This window comes from Sapajus apella, unplaced genomic scaffold, assembly GCF_009761245.1.
Source record: "Sapajus apella isolate SASKATOON/1434 unplaced genomic scaffold, GSC_monkey_1.0 scaffold77, whole genome shotgun sequence".
NCBI lineage: Eukaryota > Metazoa > Chordata > Mammalia > Primates > Cebidae > Sapajus > Sapajus apella.
The window spans coordinates 10,205,734-10,226,356 of NW_022437017.1; the positions used below are offsets into that span (position 1 = coordinate 10,205,734).

The following is a 20,623-nucleotide window of genomic DNA, read 5'->3' on the forward strand; positions in this document are numbered from 1 at the left end:
CCCACCCGGGGAAAAAAAAGGGAAAAACCAAAAAAAAAAAAAAAAAAAAAAAAAGAAAGGCTGAGCCCGGTGGCAAATGCCTGTAATCCCAGCACTTTGGGAGGCTGAAGCCCTCGGGTCATGAGATCAGGAGTTCAAGACCGGCCTGGCCACCCTGGTGAAACCTTGTCTCTAAAACTACAAAAGTTAGCTGGGTGTGGTAGTGTGCGTCTGTAATCCCAGCTCCCAGCTGCTCAGGAGGCTGAGGCAGGAGTGTCGCTTGAACCTGGGAGGCGGAGATTGCAGTGAGCAGAGATGGGGCCACTGCGCTCCAGCCTGGGCGACAGAGCGAGGCTCTGTGGAAGCACCAGCAAGGGGACCCTTGGAGGAATGGGAGTCTCGTGAGCCTGCTCTGCAACCTGGGAAGCTGAGGCACAGCTGAGCTCCCAACAGAGGCACATACGGCAGCCTCCGCAGACACCCACACCATCCCCCACGGGAGCAGGCCAGCATCTCCAGGCTCTGTTGCTTTCACTTCTCTCCTCACAGACGGGAACAGAGAAGCCGCCCAGGCAGGAAGCCACGCACCCACAGGTTGGCAGGAAGAGCAGTTAGTCAAAGACCTGTGGGCTCGGGGGCCACACCTCACAACCTGCACCATCAGATTCACACATAAGCAAACGGACCCATCCAATGACTAGGAGATGGCCAGCCTCATGCCTGTAATCCTAGTGCTTTGGGAGGCCGAGGCAGGAGGATTGATTGAGGCCAGGAGTTCAAGACCAGCCTGGCCAACATAGTGAAACCCCATCCCTACCAAAAAAAAAAAAAAAAAAATTAGCTGGGCGTGGTGACGCATACCTGTGGTCCTAGCTACTCGATCAGCCTGGCCAACATGGTGTAACCCCATCTCTACCAACAAGGTAAAAATTTGGCCCGGCACAGTGGCTCACGCCTGTAATCCCAGCGCTTTGGGAGGCCGAGGTGGGTGGATTACTTGATGTCAGGAGTTTGAGACCAGCCTGGCCAACGTGGTGAAACCCTGTCTCTACTAAAAACACAAAAGTTAGCAGCTGTGGTGGTGGGTGCCTGAGAACTACTTGAACCCAGGAGGCAGAGGTTGCAGTAAGCTAAGATCGAGCCATTGCACTCCAGCCTGAGAAACAGAGCAAGACTCCTTCTCAATTGGAAAAAAAAAGGCTACTACTAACAATCATCACTACTAACAATCACGGGTTTCTACCTGGCAAAATAGGCCACAGGTAAAATCAAAAGTCAAACAATAAATGTCGGAAGAGGATGTCAGGAGTCTAAAACTCATATGATTAAGGCCTAAGTTCTCTAATATGTAAAAAGCTCTAACAAATCAATAAGCCACTGTCCAATGCAAAGTAGGCAAAGGATAGGAAATGAGCGTTCACCAAACAGGAAAAGCACTGCTGTGTCCTGGCAAGGTGGCTTGTGCACGCATGCCCCTTGACCCAGCAGTTCCATTTTGGGCACTGATCCCAGATAAACCCTCAGGCATCCTTGAGACAGGGCCACACGCTTGTCATAGCAATGGTGTTTGTAACAGCAAGAGCTCAGCCACACCCTAAAGGTCCAGGAAATCACCTACTCAACCTCCCCAGCTGAGCCCCGCACCGCGGAACAAAGGGGTCCAGGCTGCTTCATGTTGACTGATATGGGGTGAGCCTCTCTATACAGAGGTGAGGATAGAAATCAGGAGCAGAACAGGGTAGGAGGTGAGCTGTCCTCACGTGCACAAAAGTGGGTGGTTGTTGGTTTGCTGGTATGTGGTGGAAGGATCTGGGAGGGTGCATTTCACCAGACCCTGTTAACATAAGCTGCAAACAAACAAAAACCGGGCAGCATAGTGAGTGCACGAAAAATTAGCCGGGTATGATGGCTGGTGCCTGCAGATCCAGCACCTCAGGAGGCTGAGGTGAGAGGGTCATTTGGACCCAGGAAGTCAAGTCTGCAGTGCGGTATGACTGCATCACTGTACTCAAGCCTGGGCGACAGAGCGAGACCCTATCTCAAAAAAAAAAAGAAAAAAGAAAAAGTAAAAAAGAAGAAGAAAAAAAAGCGCCGGTGTCTTTGAAAAAACCCAACTGACGTCAGGAGTTCAAGGCCGGCCTCACCACTATGGCGAAACCCCGTCTCCACTAAAAATACAAAAATTAGCCAGGTGTGGTGGAAGGCTCCCGTAACCCTAGCTGCTAGGGAATCTAGGACAGAATTGTTTGAACCCGGGAGGCGGAGGTTGCAGTGAGCCGAGATGGCGCCGTTGCACTCCAGCCTGGGCAACACAGCAAGACTCCATCTCAAAAAAAAAAAGGAATGCAGGCAGAACATGGAGCCTTCAGGGGTCCTGAGGGAGGATCAGTCTCCCTCCAGCCCGGGGGCCTGCTGCTCACAACCGAGGCAGGCACGGCTTCTCCCCACTTCTGCAGGAACAGAGTGCACCCCGGGGTCCTGGGTCCTCCCAGGCAGAGCTGGGGCGATGGAGCTGGAGCGGCTGGGACCACACGGCCGCGCATGCGCAGGAGGCCGGGGCTTGCGCACAGCTGGGTGCAGGGTCCCCGCTATGGGGCTGGGACTGCGCCTGCGCTGAGGCCCCGCCCGCCCCCTCCCCCCTCCCGCCCCCTCCCCCCTTCCCGCCCCCTCCCCACTCCCATCTCCTCCCCCGCTTCCCCCCCTCCAGCCCGCTCCCGCCTGCCTCCCTCACCAGCTTCCTCTGGGCGCGGTGCCAGGCCTCCTTGATCTCCTTCCTGCGCTTCTCATGTTCAAGCCGCCGCAGGGTCAGGGGCTGGGGCAAGAGGGGCTGTGAGCGGGTACCCTGGAGACACCCCCGCCCAGCCCGCCCTCTCAGGCACCACCCACCTGCATGAAGGTCTGGGTCTGCAAGGTGCCCACGGCCTGCACCATGCCGTGGCCGAACTCCAGGTCTTGCTCCAGGGCCAGCGAGTAGATGGACAGCAGCGGCATGTGCGGCTGTGGGTGGGGGCAGGGTCACTGGGTGGGGAGGGATGGAGGCAGGGCGGCCCCAGCACCCCAGCCACCACCTCCCTGGTCCCTGCGGCCACCCCCATTAGTACAGAGGCGAAGCCCCTGGCCTTGGCCCCTGGGCCCTTAAAATGGGGCTGAGACTCACAACCGGACCTAGGGACCCCCACCCCATGCCCACGGGACCCCCACCTCCTGCATGACGCTCTGTCTGCAGTTGTGAACGATCTTCTGCAGGCCCTTGGCAAACTCCATCTCTGTAGGCCAGGGAGGGGTGTGAGAAGCCGGGACAAGGCCTTCCCAGCTCACCCAGAAGCCCCCCTCCAGGCCCGCCCTGCTGGGACCCCCAGCTCTCACCCAGCGTGGTCCGCTTCTCCAGGTAGCTGATGAGGTCCTTCATGTACTTCGCCATGTTCTTAGCATACAGCAGTGCGGCGTCCACGCCCCCCTCACAGCGCTGCAGCAGCACATCCACTTCCTCGGCGGGCAGGCAGCCTGCAGGGGACCAGGCCTGCTCAGCCTGGCCCAACCCCGCAACTGCCCACCCCTCAAATGCCTGCCTGCCGCTGGGTGGGGCTTACCAGCGTCGCATTCCTCAAGGCCGGGAGGGGTGCCCTCACTCCCCGGTCCATACAGGCTTTCCATGGACTGTAGGATGGAGACGCAGGTCAGACCAGCCACTGGGGGGGATGGCTGCCACCCACTACCCTGGACACACAGGGAGACCAAGGTGCGCAGGGGAAGCAGGGTGACTGGCCAAGCCCTGCAGACCTGAACCCAGCGGGCCTCCAGAACCTGGACACAGGTGGTCCCGGCCCACCCCGCTCACCTGGCTCGAGTCCCCGGGAGGCACTGCGAGGAGGGTGCTGCTGTCCACTTCACCCATGAGGAACTCGGACACTCTGCAGGGCCGGGGGGGGTCACCATCGAGGGATACCGGGGCCCCCCACACTCCCTCACTCCGCCCCGCAGGCGCCCGAGCTCACGTGCTGCTGAAGGCCACCGCAATCGTCTCCAGGGCCTTCTCAAACTCCTGTTTCTCCAGATCATTGTTACACTCGTAATGGAAGGCTGGGGGGCAGACACAAGGACAAGGAAGTGGGCCCACCCTGGGAGGTGACCATCCCTGCAAGAACTGATGGGAGCCCTTAACCCAGGGGGAGCAGCACGGAGCTGCTGTGCCTATCAAACTCCTATGCATCCTTCAAAACCCACTTTAAACAAGCCCACCTCCAGGACGCCCTTCCAGGCAAAGAGCCCTGTTCCGGCAGGCTGACCTTTGACTTTGGCAATGAGGGTGCCGGCTGCTGTGAGCGTCTCCACGGTGTTCAGCAGTGGGTACTTGGAGATGACCTGACGCATGACACGCAGGGCCTCACCCAGGCACTCGTGGGCCAGTGGGCGGCGAGCCTCAAGGAGGTCTGCTGGGCAGAGTGGGCGTGAGCAGTGGGGTGGGGCCCAGTTCCAGGGAAGGTCTGTCCACCTCCTCCCTCCTCTTTGGAGCCCCTGTTCCCAGATGGGGAAACTGAGGCAGAGGTGGCAGAGGGCAGATGCCTGGGGCTCACTTTGAGACCTCAGATAGGGCAGTGTCCCTCTCTGGGCTGCCGGCCAGGTCATCAAAGGCCAGACCTTGGCCTCAGTACTCTGCTGCTCAGAACGCTCTTCCTGTCCCTCCAGAAAGCAAACTGCCTCTTGTCCTGCAGCCCCCTTCTCCAGGCAGCCCACCAGGCAAACCCTCCCTTGCCCTAAGCCCTCAGGACTGCTCAAAGCCTTGTCTAGGTCTCTCTCTCTGCCCTTCCTGCCTGGGGGAAGAAACTGAGGCATAGTGATGGGAAGCCATTTCTCAACAATCACACAGCTTTTTCCTCTACGCTAGCTTGGAAGGCATGAGAATGTCTGGCAGAGGGATCCTGCCTGGCTTTATCTCCAGGGCAGGAGGGAGCCACAGAAGGTGTTAGAGCAGAGGAGGGTGGTGGTCAGCTCTGACTGTTGGAACCTGGCTTTCACTGCCCTCGTCAGCCAGCCACAGTGGCTCACACCTGCGGCCCCAGCACTTTGGGAGGCTGAGGCAGGAGGATGACTTGACCCCAGGAATTCAAGACCAGCCTGAGCAATATAGTGAGACCCTGTGTCTGTAACAAAGAACAAAAAGGTAAATGCCCTCATCAAACGTTCTCAACTGGAAGAAGAAAAAAGCAGAGAGGGCCAAGCGCCGCAATCCCAGCACTTTCGGAGGCCGAGGTGGGCAGATCACTTGAGGTCAGGAGTTCAAGGCCAGCCAGGCCAACATAGTAAAACCCTGCCTCTACTAAAAATGGAACAATTAGCTGGGGCGGGTGGTGCTCCCCTGTAATCCTGGCTACTGGGGAGGCTGAGGCAGGAGTATCGCTTGAACCCGGGAGGCGGAGGTTGCAGTGAGCCGAGATCGCGCCCCTGCACTCCAGCCTGGGTGACAACAAAAAAGAAAAAAAAAAAGAAACAAGCCGAGCGTGCGGGAGAACTAACCAGAGCCAGGCACACCCCGCCGGGCGGAAGCAAACCCGCGGGATTCGCGGGAGACACTGAGGCCAGCGGGAGGGACAGCGCTGACGCCTGACTGTGCCGCTCGGAGGGCGCTCCAAATACAGCGAGTGCCCGACTTACGAACACGACTGGGTCCGACAGACCGGTCGTAACGCGGTTCGGTCGTAAGTTGAGTAGGCTGTATGCACGCGGAGATGGCAGTGCTGCCGGAGGCTGGTCCGCACTGGCGCACGCCCAGCTGGGCAACGTTTGCGCTGCCAGACGCGGAGCAGTCGTGGCTAGCGATGGTGGTCGTAAAGTCGAATGGTCGTAAGTTGCATAGGTCGTAAGTCGAAGGATACCTGTGCTAAGTGGAACCTGCTCCATCCCTTTCCGCACCGAAGACCCCGGCGGGATGTCACCTCCGGGAGGAGGCCGCCCGGGCCGCCGCCTCGCCTCGGACCCCCGGCCGGAGCCCGTCTTTGCCGCCGGAGGCGAGGCGGACTCCGGGCACGGGACTGCGCTCCAGGCACGCGGGGAAGCCAGTTAGGAGGACCCGGCCACGCTCCTTCCCGGGACCTTCCCGCCGGGCGCCCGCCTCCCCCCACGCGCGCGCAGCCGGGGCCTGGACCCCCGCGGTCCCTGTGCACCCCCAACCCGGGAAGCCGAAGGCCAGCGCGACCCCCGCGCAGCGCGGGGATGCCCAGATGGGCGCGGCCAGGGCCGGCGCGCGGCAGCCGCTGCTCCCCAACCGCGGGCAGCAAACGGCCCGAGCGCCACGTGCTCCCGGACGGGCTGGGGGACCCCGCGCCCCGCACCTGTCCCGTCACCTCGGGGGCCCGCCCTGCAGCGCACGGGGCCCTCGTCCAGCGCCGGGTTCGCGGTCCCGCAGATACACATGGCGCAGCCGTCGGGGCGCGGAGACCGCGAGCGCGTGGGGCCGGCAGCTGACCGATGGGGGTCTCCGGTGGCCGCTAGAGGCCAAACCGGCTCCAGCCGGTCTGGAGACCCCGCCCCCGCGAGGGAAACCCCGCCCCGAAGTCCCCTTCGCCCGCCCCGGCCCGGGCGGCGCGAATCCAAGTGGGGAGACTTGAGGACGGGTTGGGAAACTGAGGCCCAGACCCGAAGCCCAGGAATGAGGCGGCCCCGGAAGACTCGGGGCGGCCCCAGGGTATCCAACCCGCCCATGTAGGCCATGCACGGGGGTCCCCAAGCTGCGGGGTGGACCCCACAACTATCACTGCAGGCAGAGGATGTCTGGTCATGTCTCAGCAGCCCTGCGGGGGGGCTATCATGGTGGCCCCATTTTATGGACAAGTCAGCCGAGACCTAGAAAGGGAAGGGTCTCGCCAGGGTCTCAGCAGCTCAGAGGCACCTGGGCTGGAGCCCTCATCCCAGCGGCAGAGCCTCTTCCCGCCTGGGGCAGCCCCAAGGCGCCAGAAGGCGCCCCCAGCCGGGCGCGGTGGCTCAGGCCTGTTATTCCAGCACTTTGGGAGGTAGCTCCCAGAGAGCTTTAGCTCCGGAGTTCTAGACCAGCCTGCCCATCAGGAGACCCCGACCCTACAAAAAATACAAAAATTGGGCGGGTACAGTGGCTCATGCTTGTAATCCTAGCACTTTGGGAGGCCGAGGTGGGTGGATCACTTGAGGTCAGGAGTTCAAGACCGGCCTGGCCAATATGGTGAAACGCCATCTCTACTAAAAATACAAAAAATAAAAATAATTAGCTGGTCACGCTGGCATGCGCCTGTAATCACAACTACTCAGAAGGCTGAGGCAGGAGAATCACTTGAACCCAGGAGGGGGAGGTTGCAGTGAACTGAGATCTAATCCCTGCACTCCAGCCTGGGTGACAGAGTGAGATTCTGTCAAAAAAAAAAAAAATTAGGCTGGCACAGTGGCTCACGCCTGTAATCCCAGCACTTTGGGAGACGGAGGGAGGCGGATCACAAGGTCAGGAGTTTGAGACCAGCCTGGCCAATATTGTGAAACCCGCCTCTACTAAATATACAAAAATGAGCCGGGCGTGGCGGCAGGTGCCTGTAGCCACAGCTACTCGGGAGGCTGAGGCAGAAGAACGGCTTGAACCAGGGAGGTGGAGATTGCAGTGAGCTGAGATCATGCCACTGCACTCCAGCCTGGGTGACAGAGCGACACTCCGACTCAAAAAAAAAAAAAAAAAAAAAAAAAAAAAAAAAAAAAAGTTAGCCAGGTGCAGTGGCTCACACCTGTAGTCCCAGCCACTCAGGAGGCAGAGATGGGAGGATGGCTTAAGCCCAGGAGGGTTCAAGGCCACAGTCAGCCTCAATCACACCACAGCACTCCAGCCTGGGCAACACAGCAAGATCCTGTATCAAAACAAAGAAAGTGTCCCGGCCTGGGTGGCCCCGTTCGGACCTCCTGCAGGAGCCTGGGAGCTGAGCCCCGCCCAGGCCAGGCCTCCAAGGAAGTGCCAGGATCGGAAAGGAACTGAGATTAGGGTTTCCCCAGGAAACCAGCCTAGCCCCCGCCTCTGGGACCAGATAACCCCGGGGGCTCCCACTCCTCCCAGCAGCGACCAGGCCTTCCCCAACTAGTGCCCTGAAGGCACAGAGGCTACTCGGCCACCTGCGGTCCAATCCTGGCTCTGCCCTGCCCAGGCTGGGTGAGCTGATGGTCAGGGCCTCACAAGAGACTCAGTTTCATCATCTGTAAAATGGGCAGCTGCAGGGAGCGGATCAGAGCGCCTGGCATGACCCTGGCACTGTGGTTTCTGGGAGGAGCTGGGGCTGAAGGCAGCACATGAGGTGCCCGCTGGGCTGCCAGGGACAAACAGGAAGCAGATGAAAATAACTCGGCAGGAAGCAAAGCTGTCAGCGGCCGCGTGGAAGAGAAAACGGAACTGCCGGCCTGCAGGCCACTGAGTCCCGGCACCTCCAGCCGCCTGACGCCCCCATCCTTCCCCTCGCTGCGGCTCCTGACCCTCGCTCCACCCAGACCTCAGCCAACCCCCCGTTTGCTTCATTCTAAAACGCAGATCTGCCCCCATGTGTCCTGTGCTCTAACACCTTCTATGGCTCCCTATTGCCCTTCTGCCTGCCATCATGCCTTCATCCTACACCAGCGCACCCACACCTCGGCCCCCAAATGCATTCTCTGTTTCCATGTTTCTGAGCCTGTGGATGGGACATTTCCTCTGCTTTTCCCTCCTAATTGCCATCAGATACTTAAAAAAAAAAAATCAATTGGGCAGCCTCCTGAGACAGAGTACACTCAGAAACACCCCTACCAAACTCCTACACATCCCTCAGAGCCTTAGCTGTCATGGCCGCTTCCACACAGCACTCCCTGTCATTCCCTTCTGAGCCTCCCCAAGTCCCTCCCTCCATCCTCTCTTGGGTTGGAGACATCCGTGTCTGGCTCTGCCTCCCACCCAGGCCTCAGTGTCCCCGTGGCTCTCACCGTCACGCAACACACACTCCTTGAGTTTCTCAAGGCCCTCGGCGAAGCGGGCCACATCCGCCAGCAGGTGGGAGATGTCCTCTACGGCATCAGGGCCGATGCCCTCAGAGGGCAGCTCGCCCGGGCTGGGAGCTGTCAGTGGGCTCCGGTGGCTCCGGCCCAGTGTCCAGGAGGCGGCACCAGACAGCGGGAAGCCAGCTGCGCTGGCATGGCGGCTCAGGCTGGTGGGCCGCTTGAGGGTGCCCGTGGCCTTGACGCCAGAGGACCCGGCAGGCGGCTCCAGGCTCGGTCCAGGGATCGCAGCATCAGCCCCATCCTTCCTGGGCAGCTCCTTGGGCAGGTCCGAGGGGAGCTCGTTAAAGGGATTATCCAGCCTGGACACTGCCTCAGTTTCCCCAGGAATGAAGTGGGGCTGTGAAGGGCCATCATCACTTTGATCCCACAGGGGTCAAAGGCCAGAGGTCACAGGCCCGAGATTTGGTAGTGTACCCCCCCACCTGTTACCCAACATCCTCTTCCCTAGAGCTTTCACAAACAACGGTCCCTGCCCAAACCACAGCCGGGGCGGGGCCTGCGGGGAGGCGCGGGAGGGGGGTCCCCACTTCCTGGTGGGGGTGGGGATGGTCTTCAGCCCTTCTAGCTCTAGCCCCCCTCAAGCTTCTATAACGCGGCCAAAGACACCTGTGACTATGTCTGTACCCTAGAGGTCTGTAGTCCCCTGGACCCTATGGATAGCCCCAGGCAGTGTAGACACCCCCAACCTCCAAGCTTTGTAGTCACCCCAGGCCTGGAGACACTCCCCAGTACCTGCTGGACCCCATGAGGATCTGCTGCCCGGGAAACCTTCAACCCAACGGCCAGGCCACAGCCCTCCCACCTCCACGGCTCCTGGAGCCCCCAGGCTGCCGAAGCCCTCGACCTGCAGCGACCCAAACCCAGCTCTGCCCCACCCTGGCCCCCTCCCTTCCCGCTCCCTGGGCCCCGCAGCCAGCCCTGGACAGAGCGGGGGGAGGCGGCCGCCACTCCCAGGGTCCCTACCGTCAGCTGAACGCCAGGGTCCCGGTCTCTCTGCCGTGCCACCCGGCAGGGGCTGTAGCTGGCACGGGCCCCCAGCCGCCGCCCCAGCATGGGCCCCGAGCACAGGGCGGGTCCCTGTGCCCCTGCGGCCCGTGTCAGCCCCAGGTCTCCGCCCCGGCTCCACTCACCCCTGAGGGCTGCGGGCTGGGGCTTCCCGCGCGGTTCTTTTTGGAGATAGAAGGGGTTTTCATGAGCTCCCGTTTCTTCCTGGAGAACATGACGGGGCCCGGGCCGGGAGCCCGAGGGGCCCGGCTGGGTGGGACGGGCCGGGGGTCTCAGCGCCGCAGCTCCCGGCGCTGGCCGCCTGGGGACCGCATTGTCACCGGCCACCCCCTCCCCAGCTGTCAGGCCCACGTGACGGGCCCTCCCCCCGACAGGAAAACGCTTCGGGGAGGCGGCGGCGCGACCTCGCCCCCGACCCTTCCCGGCCTCGGCCTGCGGCTCCGCGGAGTGGGCGCGAAGGTGAGGTCGCAGGCCCCGCCCCAGCCCCGGGCCGCGCCCCCCGCTTCCGCTTTCGGAGCTCAGAGCCGCGCCGCTCGCGGGGTGGGACGGGGCGCCGCTCGCGGGGTGGGACGGGGCGCCCCTGGCTGGCGCTGGGGCTCTCGGCGGGCACAGGGTGGCCGACTGCAGGGTGCTGACCGTCACTCACGGACGCGGCTGGGCGTGCAGACACGTGTGCATGATGACACACCGACCTCCACATGCGCTCGGGCGCCACCAAGCTCCCGGAGCCTCCCCTCAGACCCCAGACACACGCACGGGCCGAAGTGCGCCCCTGCAGCCCCCTTTTTCCTGAAGGCGAACTCCAGCTCCACCTCCTCCAAGCACCTTCCCTGCAGACCCTAGGGCATGGCAGAGACCCGGCAGGGCGGGGCAGAGTAGGGTCACCCCATCACCCCTCCTGCAGCCCCATGAGGTGGGCCGGATCAGGACAGGTGGGGAAACTGAGGCCCAGAACCGAAGCCCTGGGGGCAAGGAAGTCCAGGAAGAGTCAGAACAGTCTAGGTTACCTGGCCCTGTCCTTGTGGGCCCCAGCCCCCACATCCACCCACTGCTGGGCTGCCTCCACGGGGGTCCCCAAGCTGTGGTGTGGACCCCACCATCGTCAGAATATGCTGAGGACATCTGGTTATGTCTTGGCAGCCTTGTGGGCCGTATCAGGTTGCCCCAGGCCTCAGCGCTGCCCTGAGCTAAGGTCCCCGCCCCTGCCTCCCATGCTGCATTCCAGGGACTCCGGACCACCGGACGTGCTGGGCAGCAGGACGCAGGCACCCGTGGCTGATGACAGCCTGAGGCAGCACTGACCAAGAACAGGGGCATCTGCAGGCGGACAGATCCCGGCCTCCTACCTTCCCCCACCCCCCACCGCGTAAACTCTCCCCCCTTCCCAGGTCTCCCTGATGTCCCCTTTCAGAACCCCACCCCCAATCCCAAAACCCCAACCTCTCTCCTTTCCCAAACTCCATTCCCACCTACCTCGGGTGGGAGAGGCGGGTCTCCCAGGCACAGGACATGAAGGTCACAGCCCCCTGCTCCAAGTCCGGCTCTCCAGGTCCGGGTCCAAGCGCAAACCCAGCCCAGCAGACCCTTGAAAACTCTTTGCCCCTGACTCATGGCTCTGAGGTCCAGGATCAGGGGGCGAGGAGCAGCTGGATGTCAGGCGGGCTTCTGGCACGGCCAGGGGGCCTGTGCTCCAGGACACTGGGCTCCTCTAAGCTTCCCAGGACATTCCTGAGCCCTGACCTCATCCCCACTTCATGGCTAGGCACTTACAGGTACCGCCCTTAGGCGCCAGCCCCACGTGGCCATGCAGGGACGTGGGGACCAGGCTTTTATGAGGCCCGAACTTGCATCCCCAACTCCTGGGCTGGCCACAGAGGCATTTACAGCTGGGGGTCCGGTCAGCTGTAGACACGCTCACACCTGTGTCCTATGAATGGCCACTGGGCACATACGTGCACACTCAGCGTGCAAGGGACCATATCCAGACACACGTGCAGGCAGCTGCGTGCGGCCTGGCGCAAGGAGACACATGCACACAGTTTCACCTTCACGGCTTCTCCACAGCCTTCTCTTTATTTTCTCCAGGGCACCAGCCCCTCTGGCAGCTTGAGTCCAGGCTCCTGGGCACTCTACCCTGCCCTTGCTAGTCCCGGGGCCTCCCCGCGGCCCCGAAGGGGAAGGAGGCTCAGAGCACAGTCTCCAGGGTGCTGGGGTCATGGAGGAACTGGCTGATACATTTGGGGCGAGGCAGGCCTGGCACAGGGTCCACTCCCACTCGTGCCTCCTCCTGCTCCTCCGCGTCCTCTTCCCCATCCTTCCCTTGGTCCTTGGAGAAGTACAAGAATACCTGGCAGTGGGCGGCCCAGAAGGGACACAAGGGGCGGTCAGCCCACAGGCCGCGTGGCTCCCAGCCTGCCTCCCCCAGCCCCACCCCAGCGCCGTGATCACCTCCTCCAGCATGGTCTGGCTCACGGAAAAGTCCTCCACACTGTGCTCTGCACCGTGCGCCGCCAGCGCTCCAAAGACTCGCCCCAGGGCGCAGCGCCCTCCCCGCGGCAGCTGGAAGCGCAGGCGGCCTCCGTGTGCCTCACGCAGCTCCGCTCCAGGGAACTCCGCCGCCACGAAGGCCGCAGCCGACTGGGACTTCTCGGCGGGCACCCGCAGGGTCAGCGTGTGTCCAGCCGCGAATCTGCAGTGAGTGGGACCAGGGCTACTAGATGGGGCCTTTCCCAGGTCCTAGCTCTGCTCACCCTGCAGCCACTACTACTTTCTGGCCCCGCCCCATGCTAGTACCTGCGCTAGCCATCGAGGGATCCTGTCACCTCAGTCCCCTGCGCAGCTGAGACCACAGACAAACACCACCACTCCAGCTAATTTTTCTTTTTTTTTTTTTGAGAGGGAGTTTCGCTCTTGTTACCCAGGCTGGAGTGCAATGGCGCGATCTCGGCTCACCGCAACCTCCGCCTCCCGGGTTCAGGCAATTCTCCTGCCTCAGCCTCCTGAGTAGCTGGGATTACAGGCACGCGCCACCATGCCCAGCTAATTTTTTGTATTTTTAGTAGAGACGGGGTTTCACCATGTTGACTAGGATGGTCTCGATCTCTTGACCTCGTGATCCACCCGTCTCGGCCTCCCAAAGTGCTGGGATTACAGGCGTGAGCCACCGCGCCCGGCCCAATTTTTCATTTTTTTAATAGAAATGAGGGGTCTCCCTAGACCGGGCGCGATGGCTCACACCTGTAATCCCAGCACTTTGGGTGGCCGAGGTGGGTGGATCACCTGACGTCAGGAGTTCATGACCAGCCTGGCCATCACGGTGAAACCCCATCTTAAAAAAAAAAATGGGGGTCTCCCTAGGTTGCCCAGGCTGGTCTTGAAACTATCACCCCACTTGATTCCTCTTTTGGCACAAGTGGCCCCGCCCTTGCGCCCTAGCCCCGCCCACACAAACAACCCCACCCACTTTCCAAAGGCCCCGCCCACTTACCAGGCCCTCCACTAACTCCACCCATCAACCCCCTCTCACCTCTCCTGGCTGCACCTTCTCCAACGCACACCTGATTACGTCTTCTAAATCCACCCAGAGCCTCTGGCTCAGGCCTTCTGGTCCTGCGCCCCCAGCACACCCCAGCCTGTCTGGCCCTCTAAGTCACCCCTGAAGTACAATCTACAGCCTAGCCAAACTATCCTCCCCTCTGTCCCTACGTCTGGCCTCTTTACTGAGCCCACCTCGTGGCCACCTTCATCCCGCACCTGCCTGGAGGCCCGGCCCGCTCACCTGCCCTTGAGATGTTGCGCACTGCCCAGGCAACGGAACCGCCCATTCACCATGATGGCCAAGCGCGAGCAGAGCGCTTCACACTCCTCCATGCTGTCGGGACCAGCCCACGAGCTCTGTGAGGCCTGAGCTACTTGTGCCTGGCACCACATCGCCTACTTCCCCAGGCCCAGGCCACCGTTCTGGACTGGACATCTCCCCACCCAGCCCAGACTGCTACGATCCGGGGCTGCATCCCACCTCTGCATATCCTTATGCCCCGGGGCCTGGCACCCTCGTCCCACCAGGAACAGAACAGGACCCCCCATCCCGGTGGCTTTGGGGGTCTCTCTCTAGGTATGGATCGCCTTAACCACAGCCCGGGGCCTCTGCACCCGGCCCACCTGTGCGAGGTGAGTATCACGGAGCGGCCCTCCCGCACCACGGCCAGGAGGCTGTTCCAGAGGAAGCGCCGCGCACTGGGATCCATGCCTGTGGTCGGCTCGTCCTGGGAAGCGGGGAAAATCTCATAAGCCAGGCCCGGCCTCTGTCGCAGGCCCCATCCCACTCAAGTGCCACCTCCACACACCAGAAACACCACGGCTGGGTCCCCAACCAGCGCCACGGCCGTCGCCAGCTTGCGTTTGTTCCCTCCGCTGTAGGTGCCTGCAGGCCGGTCCGCGTACCACGAGAGTCCCAGGCGCGCCAGGCCCAAGCCAGCAGTCTGTGGGGTGGGGCCGGGGTGGGGCCGGAGTGGGCATGGGGCTGGGCCACAGTGTGGCGGGGGCCACAGTGTGGCGGGGCCCGCATTGAGTGTGGAGCAGGGGCACAGAGGGCATGGGGTAGGGCAACGTGAGAATGCACAGAGCCATAGTGTCGTGGGGCAGCACATGTATGGGGCGGGGCCATGTGGGTGGAGCCAGCACTGGTATGGGGTGGGGCCACAATGTGGGTGGAGCCAGCACTGGTATGGGGTGGGGCCACAATGTGGGTGGAGCCAGCACTAGTATGGGGTGGGGCCATGGTGTGGGTAGAGCCCTCCTGAGTATGGGGTGGGGCCATGGTGTGGGTGGGGCCATGGTGTGGGTGGAGCCTGCATGAGTATAGGGAGGGGCCAGGATGTGGGTGGAGCCAGCATGGATATGTGGCAGGACCAATGAGTGAGGGGCGGGACCATGGTGTGGGTGGAGCCAGCACTAGTAGGGGGTGGGGCTATGGTGTGGGTGGGGCCAGCATTAGTATGGGATGGGGCTATGGTGTGGGTGGAGCCAGCACTGGTATGGGGTGGTACCAGGGTATGGGTGGAGCCAGCACTAGTAGGGGGTGGAGCTATGGTGTGGGTGGAGCCAGCATGAGCAGTATGGGGTGGACCTATGGTGTGGGTGGAGCCAGCATGAGTATGGGGTGGTGCCAGGATGTGGGTGGAGCTAGCATGGATATGCCGCGGGACCAATGAGTATGGGGCGGGGCCATGGTGTAGGCGAGGCCAGCATGGGTATGGGGCGGGGCCAGAGAGGCCATAGGGTGGGACAGGCTGAGGGTGGGGCGGGTCAGAGCAAAGAGTACTCCAAGCAGGGGGAAGAGACAGTGAAGGGGCTGGAAACTGGTGACGGCCAGAGTGAGAAGCAGATGATGAACCGGCAAGAAACGTGGGAAGCCCTAAGGGGGAGGTGGAAGAGGAGGAAGCGGGCAGGGACACTCGAGGTGGAAGGGGCAACGTGCAGTGGAAAAAAGGGTTGGTGGACCAATGAGAATGTTGGAACTTGGTGGGCTGGGGCAGAGGCGGGCTAGCCACACCCCTATTGGACCAGGAAGCAGGATCTGGGGGCGGGGACAGGGGTGGAGCCAAGGCAAGAGAATGCAGGATTGGACCAGGCTTTAGGGGCATGGCCTGGGTCGGGTGGGCCCCGGGAGGTGAGAGTGGTGGGGGCAGAGTGGGCTCACCTGGGCAACTTGGGCCTCTGGGACACCACGCAGGCGCGCAAACAGCTCCAGGTGCTCACGGCCCGTCAGCAGCTCGAAGATGGCATCCGATTGAGGGCAGTAGCCCATGCTGAGGTGCGCAGCCCTGGGTTCTTGAGCCACGCTGGGTATGGGGGTGCAGGGGCTCAGAGAGCTGGCTAGTCCCTGACCATACTGGTGGCTACCACAGGGGTCTGAGGGCCCACCCATCCAGGACCATGCTGGTAACGGACAGGGGTGTCTCGGGGCCTGGTCTCTGTGTGGGATGGAGGGGTGCAGGGGTCCCAGAGCCCATGGAGGTGGGGGTTAGTGAGCCCAGTCCAAGCATCGGAAGTGGAAGGGTGGGGAAGAACATGGACATCAGGACCCGCCCTGCCATACCCCAACCCCACCTGCCGCCCCTCACCTGTGGCCTGCCAGCACAGCCTCACCCCCACTGGCCAACGTGTCCCCCGTCACCATGCGAAATGTGGACGTTTTCCCTGCTCCGTTCACGCCCAGCAGCCCAAAACACTGCAGGGATGCCCACAGACGTGCTCAGTGAGACCCCAGGCCCTAGTTCCAGAACCTCTGATATTTTTATCAGAGGTTCTTATTTGTTATTTATTTTTTTGAGATAGAGTCTTGCTTTGTCACCTAGGCTGCAGTGCACTGGCGTGATCTCGGCTCACTGCAACCTCCACCTCCTGGGATTAAGCAATTCTCCTGTCTCTGGAGTAGCTGAGACTACAGGTGTGTGGCACCTGCCTGGCTAATTTTTGCATTTTTAGTAGAGACAAGGTTTTACTATGTTGCCCAGGCTGGTCTTGAGCAACAGGTGTGAGCCACCACGCCCAGCCTCAGCACCTCTAATTTCCCCATGGATGGTGCCCCCGGGGAGCTGGCCAGAAACTGGTACATAGCAAGGCATAAAGCTGTCACATAGCAGGGAATAGTTTTTGGCATATAGTGGGTACCCCATAAAGGTCATATGCAGCAACTGCTCAGCAACTATCAGGGTGTGAGCATTCCATATGTTTCCCGGTATGCTGTGCACTTAGGCTGGATGCACAGTCAGCCCAAGGTGGAGAGCTTGGCCAGCACAAAGTAGGTGCTTAGTAAAGATATACTGTGGGCTGGGCCCAGTGGCTCACACCTTTAATCCCAGCACGTTGGGAGGCTGAGGCAGGCAGATCACCTGAGGTCAGGAGTTCGAGATCAGCCTGGCCAACATGGTGAAACCCCATCTCTACTAAAAACACAAAAATTAGCTGGGTGTGGTGGCAGGCTCCTGCAATCCCAGCTACTTGGGAGGCTGAGGCAGGAGAATGGCTTGAACCTGGGAGGCGGAGGTTGCAGCGAGCCAAAATGTGTCACTGCATTCCAGCCTGGGCGACAGAGCAAGACTCCACCTCAAAACAAACAAGCAAAAAATACAAAAATTAGCTGGGCGTGGTGGTGCCTGCCTGTGGTCCCAGGTACTTGGGAGGCTGAGGCAGGAGAATCTCTTGAACCTGGGAGGTGGAGGCTGCAGTGGGCTGAGATCATGCAATTGCACTCCAGGATGGGTGATAGCAAGACTCCATCTCAAAATGAAAAAAAAAATACACACACACACACACTGCAATGTGTACTAATATATAGCATGTGTTTGCAGATGTGTGCCAGCCCTAGTAGGTGGCCAATAAGTGGCACACAGCAAATCAATCTGCATAGCAGGTGCCTGAATGTGAGCTAATACAAAGCAGGTGCCTGGTAAATGTTGGCTGAGAGCAAGTGCTTGATATAGATATGTATACAATAGGGGTTCAATAAATTCTATTGGAGTTTGATAAACACTGATGGACATGAAAGTATTCAGTACACCTCTTTGGTAAGCACAGTGTGTGTTCAATAGACGTAAGCATGCAGTAGGTGCTTAATGAGGTTTTGTTGGCTCACAGTAGGAGCACAAATATTGGCACACAGCAGGTGCCCAATAAAAGGTGGTGGATGCATAGTAGTTGCTCAACAAAGGCCAGTGGGCACATAGTAGGTATTCAGCAAAGGAGGACGGGCAGGGCACACAGTAGGGCAGCCTCTCACTGCCCCTGCACTAGGCCTCCACCTCTGGACTCACCTCACCAGGGGGGATTCCCAGGCACAAGCGGTCCACAGCTGGCATCCTCTGCCCACGGTACACCTGGGAGAGTGCAGGTCCCTCAGAAAGGTGAGGGGGCCAGTGGGAGTCCCTCCACACAGCAGTCGACCTGGTCACACCTACCTTGGTCAAGTTCCTCAGCACCAACACGTCCCCCTGCGTGGCTCCTTGGACCACCCGCTCTCGCTCACGGGCTACATCCTCATCCTCCTCTCCCAGGGGCGGCAGGGACCTCACCTTGGGTCTGGGGACAGAACGTTTGTGGGCCTAAAGTAGGTCCTTGGCCCCTGCCACCCTCTCTGTAGACCCCACTAACTGTGACAGCAGTTGACTCCGGTGCTGCAGCAGTAGCGTGAAGAGAAGGAAGAGGGGCCCCTGTATCACCATGGCCAAGAGGTTCTTGCCGACCACCTCCCAGCGCAGGGGTGACTGGAACTGCCTGTCTCCTGTGGATATAGAAAGGAGGGACTCAGTCCATGAGAGGCTTGGTTTCTGGCCCCCTCTCCACCACGTCATTCTGGATTCTTAAGGGAAAGGAATACAAATTGGATAGGCCACTAAGCTGGCGTCTAATTGACATAGAAAATAGAAGTTTTATCACCTCCCTTAACTAGAGCCTTAGGCCTCTTGTGATATAACCCAAGACAGAAGTAGTTTTCCTGGCTGCTTTCTTGTATCTCTAACTTGGCCCAATCTTGGGGCCACCTACAAATCCTGGCTGTCTCCCTGAGGGCTGTTTAATTATATATGTATAATTAACTGTAGGTCTCCAATGGTGCTAGCTATCTGCAGCCATGGCCCCACCTGATAGGAAGTTCTCACCCAAGCGCTCAAAGGCATCAGCCATGGCCTGGTTCCGCACCATGTCAATGAGCCCCCGGCCCAAGCAGAAGTGGGGGAAGATAAGGAAGACCTGTTTCAAGATCCGGCTCACCTCCTGCAGCTTCTGCTCAAGGGCAGGAAGAGGGATGTTGGTCAGGGGCTGAGTCCAATGACCCAACCCAGCGCAAGCCTCAGTTTTGTGGTCCCTCACCTGATCAGAGAACAGCTCAAGCACAAAGGTGGCCATACTTCCATTGATGCCAATAAAGAGGTTTATGCAGGTGAGCACCACATAGGCAGTGCTGGGCACGGAGAAGAAGAAGGAGGCGGGGTACATGAGTGGTGTGATCGACCAGCTGAAGAGACAATAGGAGTCACTGAAGTAACTACTCAGACTGAGAAGCCCTGAGAGGAATAAAAGTCTCCATTCCCATCTGCTCTGCCTTAGACTTTGACATTTTCACCCAAAGCACATTACTGGTTTTTCCCTTTCTCTTTCTTTCTTTCTTTTTAGAGGTGGATCTCTCTATATTGCCCAGACTGGTCTCAAACTCCTGGCCTCAAGCAGACCTCCTGCCTCAGCCTCACAAAGTGCTGAGATTACAGGTGTGACGTGCCTTACACCTGTATTAATGAGCCAGGACAAGATGAGCTTTTAAGGCCACCTTGGAACACCACTGAATTGGATCACACATGGGATCACTTCAGAGCTCCATATCCTTTCCACAGGAGCTGCTGCAGAGTTCTATCTCAGCAGCATTGGTGGGAAAAGCAGTAAGGGGCAGTAAGAATAGACCCTGAGGGACTGGGGGCCTCACCCATACAGTAGTAGCAACAGCAGGAGAGCAGGCAGGTTGGCAGGGGTCACATATGCCCTCTGCTGGAAGGCCAGAAAGATGAGCACCACGATGCATGCTGGCACCAAGTAGTTACACTGCATTGGAGATAGTTACTTTGTCAGTGTGAAGGGGTAGGGACTGCCACTCTCAGCCCTGTTCCCCACCCTGACCCCCTTGCTTTTTGGGTAGGAGGGCACAAAGTCTCCCACAATCTTAAGACTTTACCCAGGCCATCTTGGACAAGACCCTGCCTAGAAGGAGCCAGACGAGACAGTGGCAAGCAGTGGCTGGGCCCCCACCCTTCCAAACAGCCCTCGCACCATGTCCCAGAGAAAGTTGCCAAGCCAGTAGAGGGTGGGGGGCAGGCCCCCCATGAGCTGCAGGTGCTTGGCTCGGGTGACACGCTCCTCAATGAGGACAAGAGTGAAGCTGGCCGGGACGAAGGACATGGCAAAGACCACACAGATGGAGACAAGGACATCCACCGAGGAGGCCATCCTGGAGGTGAAGGCATGAGGGCTGTTGTAGGGTGAGGGCGCATGGGTTGCTCAGAGCAAAGCTGAACACACCACTGGTGGGACAAAGGTCTACAGGGTAGCCAACAGTGGCAGAGATGGTGGGGGCCATTTAGGGATGAGGGTGCCTAGGGCTTGGCAGCAGAGGTTGTACAGGTCTCAGGCAGGATAAAGGTTTCTGGGACGAGGATGGGTGGGGGAGGTTGGGGCCCACTGAGCCTGAGGAGGTCCCCTTTCCCAGGCTTAGGGAGCAGAGAAACAGTTTCTATTCCCCATTAAAAAATTTTTTTTTTAAATTTCATTAATTTATATATTTTTTGAGATAGAATCTTGCTCTGTTGCCAGGCTGGAGTGCAGTGGTGTGATCCTGACTCACTGCAACTTCCGTTTTCCGGTGTCAAGCAATTCTCCTGCCTCAGCCTCCCAAGTAGCTGGGACTACGGCATGCATCACCATGTATGGCTAATTTTTTTGTTTCTTTGTTGTTTTTTGTTTTTCAGATGGGGTTTCACCATCTTAAAAGGCTGGTTTTGAACTCCCGACCTCAGGTGATCCACCTATCTTGGCCTCCAAAGTGCTTGGATTACAGGCGTGAGCC

General features: G+C 59.8%; 2 protein-coding genes across 9 annotated transcripts in view; both read right to left on the bottom strand.

Moving 5' to 3' along the window:
• ARHGAP45 (Rho GTPase activating protein 45) overlaps nt 1-11,930 on the bottom strand; it is a 23,824-nt gene extending 11,894 nt beyond the window's left edge. The window contains exons 1-10 of one of the 5 annotated variants that reach the window (XM_032252445.1): nt 11,485-11,930; nt 8,932-9,262; nt 4,266-4,409; nt 3,975-4,059; nt 3,818-3,890; nt 3,570-3,636; nt 3,346-3,483; nt 3,181-3,245; nt 2,866-2,976; nt 2,711-2,791 (exon numbers count right to left, since the gene is read on the bottom strand). In XM_032252445.1, the coding sequence (XP_032108336.1) occupies nt 2,711-2,791; nt 2,866-2,976; nt 3,181-3,245; nt 3,346-3,483; nt 3,570-3,636; nt 3,818-3,890; nt 3,975-4,059; nt 4,266-4,409; nt 8,932-9,262; nt 11,485-11,622 (1,233 nt within the window). In that variant the 5' untranslated portion in view covers nt 11,623-11,930. The other 4 variants (XM_032252444.1, XM_032252442.1, XM_032252443.1 and 1 more) reach the window with 4 other exon arrangements.
• Nucleotides 11,931-12,050: 120 nt separating this feature from the next.
• The window catches only part of ABCA7 (ATP binding cassette subfamily A member 7), a 24,985-nt gene continuing 16,412 nt past the window's right edge, over nt 12,051-20,623 (bottom strand). For all 4 annotated transcript variants that reach the window (XM_032252437.1, XM_032252435.1, XM_032252434.1 and 1 more), the window contains 14 exons: nt 19,831-20,008; nt 19,490-19,605; nt 18,883-19,027; nt 18,672-18,795; nt 18,166-18,295; nt 17,973-18,093; nt 17,829-17,891; nt 16,137-16,243; nt 15,713-15,854; nt 14,358-14,492; nt 14,173-14,276; nt 13,790-13,882; nt 12,460-12,700; nt 12,051-12,358 (listed from right to left, as the gene is read on the bottom strand). In XM_032252437.1, the coding sequence (XP_032108328.1) occupies nt 12,197-12,358; nt 12,460-12,700; nt 13,790-13,882; nt 14,173-14,276; nt 14,358-14,492; nt 15,713-15,854; nt 16,137-16,243; nt 17,829-17,891; nt 17,973-18,093; nt 18,166-18,295; nt 18,672-18,795; nt 18,883-19,027; nt 19,490-19,605; nt 19,831-20,008 (1,861 nt within the window). In that variant the 3' untranslated portion in view covers nt 12,051-12,196. The remainder of the gene's footprint in view (nt 12,359-12,459; nt 12,701-13,789; nt 13,883-14,172; nt 14,277-14,357; nt 14,493-15,712; nt 15,855-16,136; nt 16,244-17,828; nt 17,892-17,972; nt 18,094-18,165; nt 18,296-18,671; nt 18,796-18,882; nt 19,028-19,489; nt 19,606-19,830; nt 20,009-20,623) is intronic.